This window comes from Portunus trituberculatus, chromosome 35, assembly GCF_017591435.1.
Source record: "Portunus trituberculatus isolate SZX2019 chromosome 35, ASM1759143v1, whole genome shotgun sequence".
Lineage (NCBI taxonomy): Eukaryota > Metazoa > Arthropoda > Malacostraca > Decapoda > Portunidae > Portunus > Portunus trituberculatus.
In genome coordinates, this window is record NC_059289.1 from 11,148,426 (window position 1) to 11,160,718 (window position 12,293).

General features: G+C 41.4%; 1 protein-coding gene across 1 annotated transcript in view; it reads right to left on the bottom strand.

Moving 5' to 3' along the window:
* The window catches only part of LOC123513197 (filaggrin-like), a 35,044-nt gene that overhangs the window by 3,205 nt on the left and 19,546 nt on the right, over positions 1 to 12,293 (bottom strand). Inside the window, exons 2-6 of the mRNA XM_045270179.1 lie at positions 11,689 to 11,737; positions 9,969 to 10,006; positions 9,664 to 9,712; positions 8,324 to 8,423; positions 1 to 7,200 (exon numbers count right to left, since the gene is read on the bottom strand). The exon at positions 1 to 7,200 is cut by the window's left edge and continues 3,205 nt beyond it. Of these exons, the coding sequence (XP_045126114.1) occupies positions 1 to 7,200; positions 8,324 to 8,423; positions 9,664 to 9,712; positions 9,969 to 10,004 (7,385 nt within the window). The 5' untranslated portion in view covers positions 10,005 to 10,006; positions 11,689 to 11,737. The remainder of the gene's footprint in view (positions 7,201 to 8,323; positions 8,424 to 9,663; positions 9,713 to 9,968; positions 10,007 to 11,688; positions 11,738 to 12,293) is intronic.

Sequence of the window (12,293 nt, forward strand, 5' to 3'; positions counted from 1 at the left end):
ACTGGTAAGAAATGTCTTTGGTTTTTCTGACTGTTGAATGTATGTCCTTGATCTGAAAAGTTTTGGTTCTGTTTATTGTGTGCTTCTACATGGTCTTGGTTTGCAATATCTAGATTAGTATGAGGAGCCAAAGAACTTAGAGAATCATAGTTGCCTAGTAAACTAGGAAGCTCACTTTGAATGTTTTGAGTTTGACCAAGTGTGTCCTGAATGTTTTCGCTTTGTCTTACTTCTCCATGACTGGCCTGATTTTGCATAATCTGACTTATCTGATCCTGACTATCAAGCTGAGTCCGTATCAGAAGCCCTTCATTCCGAAGTACGTTTCCCTCCCCTACCAAGCTGTTAGTTGGAGTGTGCACATCAATGGGTCCAAGAGTGTCTATTGTAGCGGTATTGATGTCTAGGACACCACTGACTGTGTCTTGGGTGCTAGTGGCAGTGTTTTGCAGATGAGTGTTGCTGGTAGTGTCATGAGGACAGGGAATGGCGCTATGACCTGTGGATAGAGTGTCATGATGAGTTGTTGTTAAGGTGTCTTGAAGGAGAGTGGAGGTAGTACCAAGGGTGCCAGAGGCAGAGGTGTCATGGATGGTGACGATGGTGCTGTCGTGAGGTCCAGTGTTGGAAACTACTTGCTGGCTCCCTGCATCTGGACCAACTATTAGCAAAACATCATTTTCATATTGTTTGTCGTCGTTAGGAAGAGCTTGGCGCTCAACATCAATTTCACTCCTCACGTTCACTGGCTTGTCGAAGGTATATGACTGCACATTGTTTCTCTCAGGTGAAAGATTCGTGGTAGGTACAGGGTAGCTGTATCCTTCCCCTTCTTGTCGCTGTGTTTGTTGATCTTCACTAACCACGAATTGACTCATATCCTCTTTCCCTGCCAACTTAGAATCTGTGTTTACATTTTCAGATTGATCAGAATGGAAGGAGGACAGAGCTTGATTTGCAATAGATCCCAATATTCCTTGTGCTTGGTCAGGTGTCTCACCAGGACTCAACTGGCTAAATTCTACTCTAGTTCCATCCTGCTCAGATATTAGCAAGAAATCGTCTTTTCCTTCTAGAATCTTATTTGTGCCATGTTTTTTATTTTCAGTTGAACCAAGTTCCCTCTCACCTTGGACAGAGTCGATTGCTGTTTGCCCTTGAGAAACAGCAAATTCTGCTTGGCTTTGAAAAGAACCAATTTCTGTTTGCTTTTGACTAGAATCAAATCCTGTTATCTCTTGAGTGGAGTCGTAACCGGCCTCCCCATGAATAGAATCAAATTCCACTTGCTCTTGAGTGCCATCATATCCCGCTTGTCCTTGAATGGAATCAAAACGTCCAAGGAGCTGAAGGGAATCCGATTTTGTTTGTCCTTTAGTGGAATCAATTCCTGTTTGTCCCTGAGTGATGTTGAATCCTTGTCCTTGGGTGACGTCGAATCTTTGTCCTTGAGTGGAATCGAGTACTTGTCCTTGAATGAGATCGAATCCTTGTCCTTGATTGATGTTGAATCCTTGTCCTTGATTAATGTCGAATCCTTGTTCTTGAATGACATCGAATCCTTGTCCTAGAGTGTTATCGAATCTTTGTCCTTGAGTGGAATCAAATCCTTGTCCTTGAGTAGAATCGAATCCTTGTCCTTGAGTGGAGTCGAATCCTTGTCCTTGAGTGACGTCGAATCCTTGTTCTTGAGTGACATCAAATCGTTGTCCTTGAGCGAAGTCGAATCCTTGTCCTTGAATGGAATCGAATCCTTGTCCTTGAGTGGAGTCTAATCCTTGTTTTTGAGCGATATCGAATTCTTGTCCCTGAGTGGAGTCAAATCCTTGTCCTTGTTGCCCTTGAGTAAAATCAAATTCTTGTCCCTTAGTATAGTTATATTCTTCTTGTGCTGGAGTGGAGCCGAATATTCCTTGTCCGTGACTTTCTTGTTTCTGATTGGTGTTGAATTCTGCTTCTCCTTGAACTGAATCGAATCCTGTCTGCTCTTTAATGGTGCTCAATCCTGACTGGCCTTGGGTGGGATCAAGCTCTTGCCCTCTAATGGAGCCAGGTTCTGAAGTGAAGCTGAGTCCTTGGTAATTTGTAGAGCCAATTCCTGCTTGACTTTGGTTTGTGTCAAGTGATTGTTCTTGAGTAGAGTCGAATCCTACTTGATTAGTGTCGAATTTAGATTGTGTCTGAGGAGAATCAAATTCTGTTTGCCCTTTAATTAATTCATATTCTTCTGGTTCTCGAGAAAAGTCAGATCCATGTTTTCTTTGAGTGGTGTCCAATACCACTTGGTCTTGTGTGAAACTGAATTCCTTTTGCTCTTGTTTAGAAGCAAGATCTGGTTGATTTTGAGCAGATTCAGTCATTTCTTGTCCTTGTATAGCAACAAAGTCAACTTGCCCTTTAATAGAATCGTATCCTGCTTGATTATACTCAGACTCGAATCCTTCTCTTTGAGATGAGTCAAATTTTGTTTGTTCTGTAGTGGAGACAAGTCCTGTTTGCTGTTTAGTTGTGTGGTGTCCTATTTGCACTTTCGAAGATTCAAATAGGGGCTGTCCTTGAGCAGAATCGAATCCTGTTTGCTCTTGGATGGAGTCAAAACCTGTTTGTCCTTGTGTGGAATCGAATCTTATTTGTGTATGGATGGAATCGAATTCAGTTTGTCCTTGAGTGGAATCAAATTCTTTTTGTTGTTGAACAGAATCAAATCCTGTTTGTCCTTGAGTAGAGCTAGCATATTCCTGTTGTCCTTGACTAGAACGATAATCTGGTTGACTTTGAGTGGAATCAACTTTTGTTTTTCCCTGAATGGAATCAAATTTCATTTCTCTTTGAGTTGAGCTATAGTCTTTTTGCCCTAGGGTGAAATCGATTTCTGCTTCTTCTTGATTTGAGTGTAATTCTAATTTTCCTTGGCTGGAATGGAATCCCAATTGTCCTACCGCAGAATCAAATCCTATTTGACCTTCAGTGGAATCGAATCCTATTTGTTCTTGATTAGAATCAAACTTTGCTTGTCCTTGATTTCCTGTTTCTCTTTGATTGGAATCAAGTCTTGTTTGTCCTTCAGTGGAATCGATACTGGTTTGTCCTTGAGTAGAACCGAATTCAACCTGTCCTTGGATGGAACTAAATCCAAGTCCTTGAGTTGAATCATACTCTTGTTGTCCTTGAGTGGAGTCAATTCCTGCCTGCCCTGGAGAAGAGTCAATTCCTGCTTGTCCTTGAGAGGAGTCGAATCCTGCTTGTCCTTGAGAGGAATTGAATTCTGCCTGCCCATAAGTGATATCGAATCCTGTCTGCCCTTGAGTGGAGTCGAATCTTGTCTGCCCTTGAGTGGAGTCGAATTCTGTCTGTCCTTGAGTGGAACCAAATCCTGCTTGTCCTTGAGTGGAGTAGAATCCTGTCTGCCCTTGAGTGGAGTCGAATTCTGTCTGCCCTTGAGTGGAGCCAAATTCTGCCTGTCCTTGAGTGGAGTCTAATGCTGTCTGCCCTTGAGTGGAGCCAAATCCTGCCTGTCCTTGAGGAGAATCGAATGCTGTCTGCCCTTGAGTGGAGTCGAATCCTGTTTGCCCTTGAGTGGAGTCGAATCCTGTCTGCCCTTGAGTGGAGTCGAATCCTGTCTGCCCTTGAGTGGAGTCGAATCCTATCTGCCCTTGAGTGGAGCCAAATCCTGCCTGTCCTTGAGTGGAGTCGAATCCTGTCTGCCCTTGAGTGGAGTCGAATCCTGTCTGCCCTTGAGTGGAGTCCAAATCCTGCCTGTCCTTGAGTGGAGTCGAATCCTGTCTGCCCTTGAGTGGAGTCGAATCCTGTCTGCCCTTGAGTGGAGCCAAATCCTGCCTGTCCTTGAGTGGAGTCGAATCCTGTCTGCCCTTGAGTGGAGTCAAATCCTGTCTGCCCTTGAGTGGAGTCGAGTCCTGTCTGCCCTTGAGTGGAATCGAATCCTGTCTGCCCTTGAGCGGAGTCGAATCCTGTCTGCCCTTGAGTGGAGTCGAATCCTGTCTGCCCTTGAGTGGAGTCGAATCCTTTCTGCTCTTGAGTGGAATCGAATTCTGCCTGCCCTTGAGTGGAGCCAAATCCTGCTTGTCCTTGAGGGGAGTTGAATCCTGTCTGCCCTTGAGTGGAATCGAATCCTGTCTGGCCTTGAGTGGAATCGTATCCTGTCTGCCTTGAGTGGAATCGAATCCTGTCTGCCCTTGAGTGGAGTCGAATCCTGTCTGCCCTTGAGTGGAGTCGAATCCTGTCTGCTCTTGAGTGGAATCGTATCCTGTCTGCCCTTGAGTGGAATCGATTCCTGTCTGCCCTTGAGTGGAGTCCAATCCTGTCTCCCCTTGAGTGGAGTCGAATCCTGCCTGCCCTTGAGTGGAATCGAATCCTGTCTGCCCTTGACTGGAGTCGAATCCTGTCTGCCCTTGATTGGAGTCGAATCCTGTCTGCCCTTGAGCGGAGTCGAATCCTGTCTGCCCTTGAGTGGAGTCGAATCCTGCCTGCCCTTGAGTGGAATCGAATCCTGTCTGCCCTTGAGTGGAGTCCAATCCTGTCTCCCCTTGAGTGGAGTCGAATCCTGCCTGCCCTTGAGTGGAATCGAATCCTGTCTGCCCTTGACTGGAGTCGAATCCTGTCTGCCCTTGATTGGAGTCGAATCCTGTCTGCCCTTGAGTGGAATCGAATCCTGTCTGCCCTTGAGTGGAGTCGAATCCTGTCTGCCCTTGAGTGGAGTCGAATCCTGTCTGCCCTTGAGTGGAATCGAATCCTGTCTGCTCTTGAGTGGAATCGTATCCTGTCTGCACTTGTGTGGAATCGATTCCTGTCTGCCCTTGAGTGGAGTCGAATCCTGTCTCCCCTTGAGTAGAGTCGAATCCTGCCTGCCCTTGAGTGGAATCGAATCCTGTCTGCCCTTGAGTGGAGTCGAATCCTGTCTGCCCTTGAGTGGAGTCGAATCCTGTCTGCCCTTGAGCGGAGTCGAATCTTGTCTGCCCTTGAGTGGAGTCGAATCCTGTCTGCCCTTGAGTGGAGTCGAATCCTTTCTGCTCTTGAGTGGAATCGAATTCTGCCTGCCCTTGAGTGGAGCCAAATCCTGCTTGTCCTTGAGGGGAGTTGAATCCTGTCTGCCCTTGAGTGGAATCGAATCCTGTCTGCCCTTGAGTAGAGTCGAATCCTGTCTGCCCTTGAGTGGAGTCGAATCCTTTCTGCTCATGAGTGGAATCGAATTCTGCCTGCCCTTGAGTGGAGCCAAATCCTGCTTGTCCTTGAGGGGAGTTGAATCCTGTCTGCCCTTGAGTGGAATCGAATCCTGTCTGCCCTTGAGTGGAGTCGAATCCTGTCTGCCCTTGAGTGGAGTCGAATCCTGTCTGCTTTTGAGTGGAATCGTATCCTGTCTGCCTTTGAGTGGAGTCGAATCCTGTCTCCCCTTGAGTGGAGTCGAATCCTGCCTGCCCTTGAGTGGAATCGAATCCTGTCTGCCCTTGAGTGGAGTCGAATCCTGTCTGCCCTTGAGTGGAGTCGAATCCTGTCTGCCCTAGAGTGGAATCGAATCCTGTCTGCCCTTGAGTGGAGTCGAATCCTATCTGCCCTTGAGTGGAGTCGAATCCTGTCTGCCCTTGAGTGGAGTCGAATTCTTTCTGCTCTTGAGTGGAATCGAATCCTGTCTGCTCTTGAGTGGAATCGAATCCTGCCTGCCCTTGAGTGGAATCAAACCCTGTCTGCTCTTGTGTGGAATCGAATCTTGTCTGCTCTTGAGTGGAATCAAATCCTGTTTGCCCTTGAGTAGAGCCGAATCCTGTCTGCCCTTGAGTGGAGTCGAATCCTATCTGCTCTTGAGTGGAATCAAATCCTGTCTGCCCTTGAGTGTAGTCGAATCCTATCTGCCCTTGAGTGGAGTCAAATTCTGTCTGCCCTTGAGTGGAGTCGAATTCTTTCTGCTCTTGAGTGGAATCGAATCTTCTCTGCTCTTGAGTGGAATCAAATCCTGTTTGCCCTTGAGTGGAATCGAATCCTGTCTGTCCTTGAGTGGTACCGAATCCTGTTTGCCCTTGAGTGGAATCGAATTCTGTCTGTTCTTGAGTGGAATCAAATCTTGTTTGCCCTTGAGTGGAATCGAATCCTGTCTGCCCTTGAGTGGAATCAAATCCTGTCTGCTCTTGAGTGGAGTCGAATCCTGTCTGTTCTTGAACGGAATCCAATTTTTCTTGCCCTTGAGTGGAGTCGAATCCTTCTTGCCTTTGGATGGAGTCAAATCCTACCTGCCCTTGAATGGAGTCTAATCCTACTTGCCCTTGAATGGAGTCTAATCCTTCTTGCCCTTGAATGGAGTCGAATCCTGCTGGTCCTTGACTGGAATCATATGTTGTTTGGCCTTGGGTGGAGTCATACTTTTGCTGATTTTGAATGAAGTCAAGGTCTGATTGCCCTTGAGTGGAGTCAAGTCCTTGAATAGTGTCATATTTTTGTTGCTCTTCAGTTATATCGAATCCTGCTTCATTCTGAGGAAATCCGAATCCTGCTTGCCCTGTAGTAGAGTCGAATCCTGATTGCACTTGAGTGAAATCACGTTCCTGTTGTTCCTGAGGTGAGCCAGTCTCAGGACCAAATTTTGTTTGGCTCTGGTCTGTTCTTTGTGAGATTTTACTGTCTCCAGGATCACCACCAATCGCATTTTGCTCTGTATTTTTCTGAAAATTGGGAGATTCTAAGTTATTTTGAGGCAACTCTCTGGCAAAGCTATCTGATGGTGAGACCACTCCACCTGCAAAATCTTGTGATGCGCTTTGCTGCTCTCCAGATACATCCGACTGTTGACTTAAAAATCTTGGTTGTTCTGATGACAAATTTGGTAATCTTTTAGGTGCTGCAGAATCTTTATCAGTCAAGCCACCAGACTGTGAACCACGCAAATCAAGCAGTCCAGTTGTCGTGAGTGCTCCCTCAGCAGGTAGAGAAGTGCCTCGTTGGACAGAAGATGGGGCAGCAGCAGGGAATTCAGCGAAAATCTCTGTATTGGTGTCGTAGAAGGAAACAGCAAGTGAACAGTCGAAGTCGTACCACCAAACACATACGAAGTATTGCTGGCTGAAGATAGTACCGTTAGGACAGAGGAAAGAGTACTGTCGCAGCTGCTGCTCTTGGTAAGCCACACAAATGTGAAACACTTGACATTGGGTTTCTGGGTCGGAGTAGTAACCAGGTGACACCTGGTCTTCGCATCTGCAGAAAAAAATCGTCTCATTATATGAATTTGAAATAATCATATGAAGTAGTTTAATGATAAACCTTATTGATTTATGTTTTTATGATTTGAATTTTTTTTAAAAGGACTATCAAGAAACTTCAGGAGCACATTGTCTTTTGCAATTCTTCATTAGTATACTCGTTTTCCTTAATATCGCAAAATTAACAAACTCGTTGAATATATTTTGTTACCTTTAGCCAGTGCCGTTTTCATATTAGAACTATCAGAATCAGTGCAAAGAAGAAAAAAACTAAACCAAAGAAATATTAAGGATGAAAATAATTTCTTACGAAAGGGGATTGAAACTTCTAAATGTAGTCCTTAGGAAGATGTAGGATAAGAGAGGATCTGATAAAGGTCTTTAGTAGGTTCTATAGAGAATTTAACAAGAGTGGCATTAGGAAATCCTCAGTGTTAGTGATCAGAATAGGAGAAGAATCAAAAGCCCATATATATATATATATATATATATATATATATATATATATATATATATATATATATATATATATATATATATATATATATATATATATATATATATATATATATATATATATATATATATATATATATATATATATATATATATATATATATATATATATATATATATATATATATATATATATATATATATATATATATATATATATATATATATATATATATATATATATATATATATATATATATATATATATATATATATATATATATATATATATATATATATATATATATATATATATATATATATATATATATATATATATATATATATATATATATATATATATATATATATATATATATATATATATATATATATATATATATATATATATATATATATATATATATATATATGACAAGAATGATTTGGTTTTCAGACAGACTGGCATGTAAGTGGAAGTTGAAACACACATTATTCAGATTGTTCCGATGACAGATGTATTCTGATAGCTATGTTTTATACAAGGACTGCTACGAGTCATGGAAACTATATCCTTCCAGTTTACACTTGACTGTTTGTCTTGTGAAGTGTATGAAGTGACATTTTACAAAGAGGATGAAAAAAAATTAAGAATAATTCACCTGAAAGAAGTGTCAGGAACTTGGGCGTAAGTCGGATAGTCGGTGCCAGCCACTCCAACGATCATGTCATTATCTTCATCTCCGAGGCTGATGATATCCGCTGTTAGGGATAAGAAAAACATCAGTTTCTCTCTCTCTCTCTCTCTCTCTCTCTCTCTCTCTCTCTCTCTCTCTCTCTCTATATATATATATATATATATATATATATATATATATATATATATATATATATATATATATATATATATATATATATATATATATATATATATATATATATATATATATATATATATATATATATATATATATATATATATATATATATATATATATATATATATATATATATATATATATATATATATATATATATATATATATATATATATATATATAATTTCACACTGTTATCATTCTCACCACTAATTCTTTGCATTCACCACACGCACACTATTTACTAAACCGCAATATATCGTTTGTTCGTATAGAATCTCAGTAAATTTTCTTGCTTGTTCCCTCTTTTCCAAACCGAGATGTTGTTTCTTCTTCATTAGCTTAATAGTGATTCAACAAATAAAAGATCGATGTTTCCTTAACACTGCAGTTCTCACATTATTAGAAAATAAGGTAAAAAGAATACCATCATGCACTCTGTATGTCATCGAGCGTCCACACCACCGCCATCTGCCATCTGAGTTCAGCCATGTTATCCACTAGTGCAGCTCCTTCAGTCAGTCACTTTAGTCCACAAGTCACATGCAGATCAGATGAGGTCAAGGCGTGCTGGAATTCATCGAGTAGCAACCTGAAAGAGTCTGACACCAAAGTTACTTGTGCGTCTGCGGCAGTCTGAACACTTACGTGAGCGAGTGAAATATATGATGAGAGAAAAAGAGACTCCTATGCCATACATGGAGTCTCCTTCTAACTATATCATCTTCTTTGGGGAATCGGCACTTCAGTGAGCCTCCTTTTTTTTGGCACAATTTTTATTGCCCTTGGCTGGTATTCTCTCTTACGTAAAAAAATAAAGAAATAAAAAAAACACCATACTTGGCAAAGGAGAGTGGATAAATGCCTCGCTCTGTCAGAAGTGCAAAGCGCAAATTTGCAAGTTCATTTAAATCAGAGTCAGTATCCACAATTATAATAATTTCATTCGAAGTCGAAGTAACTCGAATGAATAAGTCGTTATGCTGTCACTTGAGTTTTCAGTGATTTACAAGTTATTTCCAAACAACATCAAGTTGCTCCTGTAATCTGTATGCGATTTGTGTGGTTTGTTCAGGACTGCGGTGGTGGGATGATGAGGTGTCCTTTGAAGGGCGGTGACGTACCTGCTGTGAGAGTATTGGAGAAGGCCACCTCCTCTACTTGGGCCACGACCTGTTGGACAGAAAGGTTAATGCTTGAGAGGACGAAGATTATTCCGTAGAGAGATGACTTTCGAACACTAGGTAGCGAACGCACGAGCTTCTCTCTCTCTCTCTCTCTCTCTCTCTCTCTCTCTCTCTCTCTGTGTGTGTGTGTGTGTGTGTGTGTGTGTGTGTGTGTGTGTGTGTGTGTGTGTGTGTGTGTGTGTGTGTGTGTGTGTGTGTGCGTGTGTGTGTGTTGTGACCACCGAGAAGAAAGTTTTACTTACCGCATGACACATTACCAGCAGCAGCAGCGGCACCATGGCTGTGGGAGAGACACAAACTGCTTTGAAACATCCACACATTCTGAGAAGTCATACAGATCTTGTTGTAAGAGATAAGCTGACAAAATATAGATTAGTTTGAATTGTGTACTGTTTTGTGCACACATAAAGAGAAATGGATGGAACATTTTCTGGATCTCTATTTATTTTAGTAGTATGCTTCTATATTTTTTCTTCCGCGTTTCATTTTCCCTATAATCCTTATATTGCCTTTTGATCATAAAGCACAAATTCAAGTCCTTTTGTTTCGTCCCTTCTATCACCAAGGATTTTTTTCATCTACAATCGGAGTGAGTCCGTAGTCTGTGAAATAATCACTGAAATGAGGAGAGGAAAAAAATAGTAAATTAAACTACATAAAATACGGAGATTGTAGAGTAAAAGAACAAAAAAAAAAAAAAATGAAAGATTGATAAACGTTCCTACAAAATATTAGTAACGGAGCTTAACATTGGAATGAAAAGACTATAGCACAGAGTAGAATTAATTACACATAGAAAAAAAAAAAAACGTAGATGAAATAAAAGAACAGCCGGAATCTTTCTCCTTTATACAATTTTACATCTATTAGTTTAGACGATAAAAAAAAAGCAGCTCATCACAAGCAGCCTCGTAGGGGAGCAAGATAAGTGATCTTTTATACACGAGTAATGATGTTAGTGACGAACGCAGAGACCATTAAAAAAGTCACATCAAACATCAAAGCACGTACATAAGGCAACAATTCGTCCTCTCTTTCGGCACGCTCATTGCCTTTCCTGCCGCAATCCACCTCTCCGCGTCCTTCCTTCCCTCCAAAGGAGAGAGAGGAAAGGAAGAATGGGGTAAAAAATATAATAACAGGTAAAATGTGGTTGCTGAAATATTGAGAAACGAGTTTTTTGCTATTCCGTGCGATAGTCCTCTCTCTCTCTCTCTCTCTCTCTCTCTCTCTCTCTCTCTCTCTCTCTCTCTCTCTCTCTCTGAAGCATCGCCAACGAAAGAGAGTGGTAAGCTAAGGAAGGAAGAAGAGCGTGTAATCTAGAACAGTGGGTCAGACAGAGCAATCCGTCAAGATCTCTGCGTCTCTCATTGAAGAAGACAGCCTCCACCATCAGGAAGGAAGACGATACTGCTTATTATGAAGAAGTGATTACGTTTTTGTTGGCCTGTGTCGTCTGTCTTATGTTGTTTTCTTAAATGAATGACGACGGTGTTGACGCTGAACGAATGCTACTTTTTGTTATCGTGATTTAGGCAGAGGAGAAAGAGGAATAGGAGAAAGAAGAGAAGGAAGAGGAAGAGGACGAGGAGGAGAGGAAGAAAAGGAGGAGGAATAGAAGACCACTAGAGAAGGAATTAAGTTAAGGGAGGAAGAGAAAAACTACGGTGAAATACATGCTTCAGTTACAGAGTTCCGTGTCAAAGTATTTGATATGTAATGTGCATGAATATTTACCTGTTTCTCACTATGAACAAACTATTGTATTAAAATAACTTGCATGAAAAGACAACACATTCACTTGGTATTATTGCATGCTATCTCCAACGTGATTATTATCCACCGCTGTTACTTTCCCGCCACCACCACCACCAACATTTCTACTAGAATTTCTTACCTGTTACTAAATGCCGCATCATCTTCACCACTACTACCACAACAACCATTAACACCAACACTCACCCGCTGCCAAGACCCAAGAGGTCCTGGGGAAATCATGTGGACAGCGGCTCTGTAAATTAATAAAACAAGGTCATTTCACATCACATAACAAAAACTAGCTTTTTTCACATAGACATTTTTCTTTTACTCCGTGTTCCAGAATTGAGCAACAGCACATGAGAGCTTCGCTAGCAACACAATTGCTCTCTGTGGCCGCTTCATTACACTTTGACAGCATAAATGAAACTTGTGATCAATTAGAGAAAGTGATAGCAAGACATATGGAGGTGAAACTATGCTTTTCGTGTGTAAGAGAAGTAGAAAGGACGACTAGGAAAAAGAGAAGGAGGAAATGTAGGAAGAAGTAAAAACATTCTAGTCATTTTGTTTTCTTCACATCTTTACCATGGGGAAATAATATGTATAGAAACCACTTATAGGCGATTCAACCACGAGAACACGCACACACGTAGCAAATACTTTAAGGAAAAAGAGAGAAAGGGAAAAGTAACAATACAAAACACATTACAAAACACCAAACACAGTCACACCGCTGTAAGGAAAGCAGAACTTACATGTGCGTAACGAATGCCAGCAAAACACACACACTCACACACAAACAACTC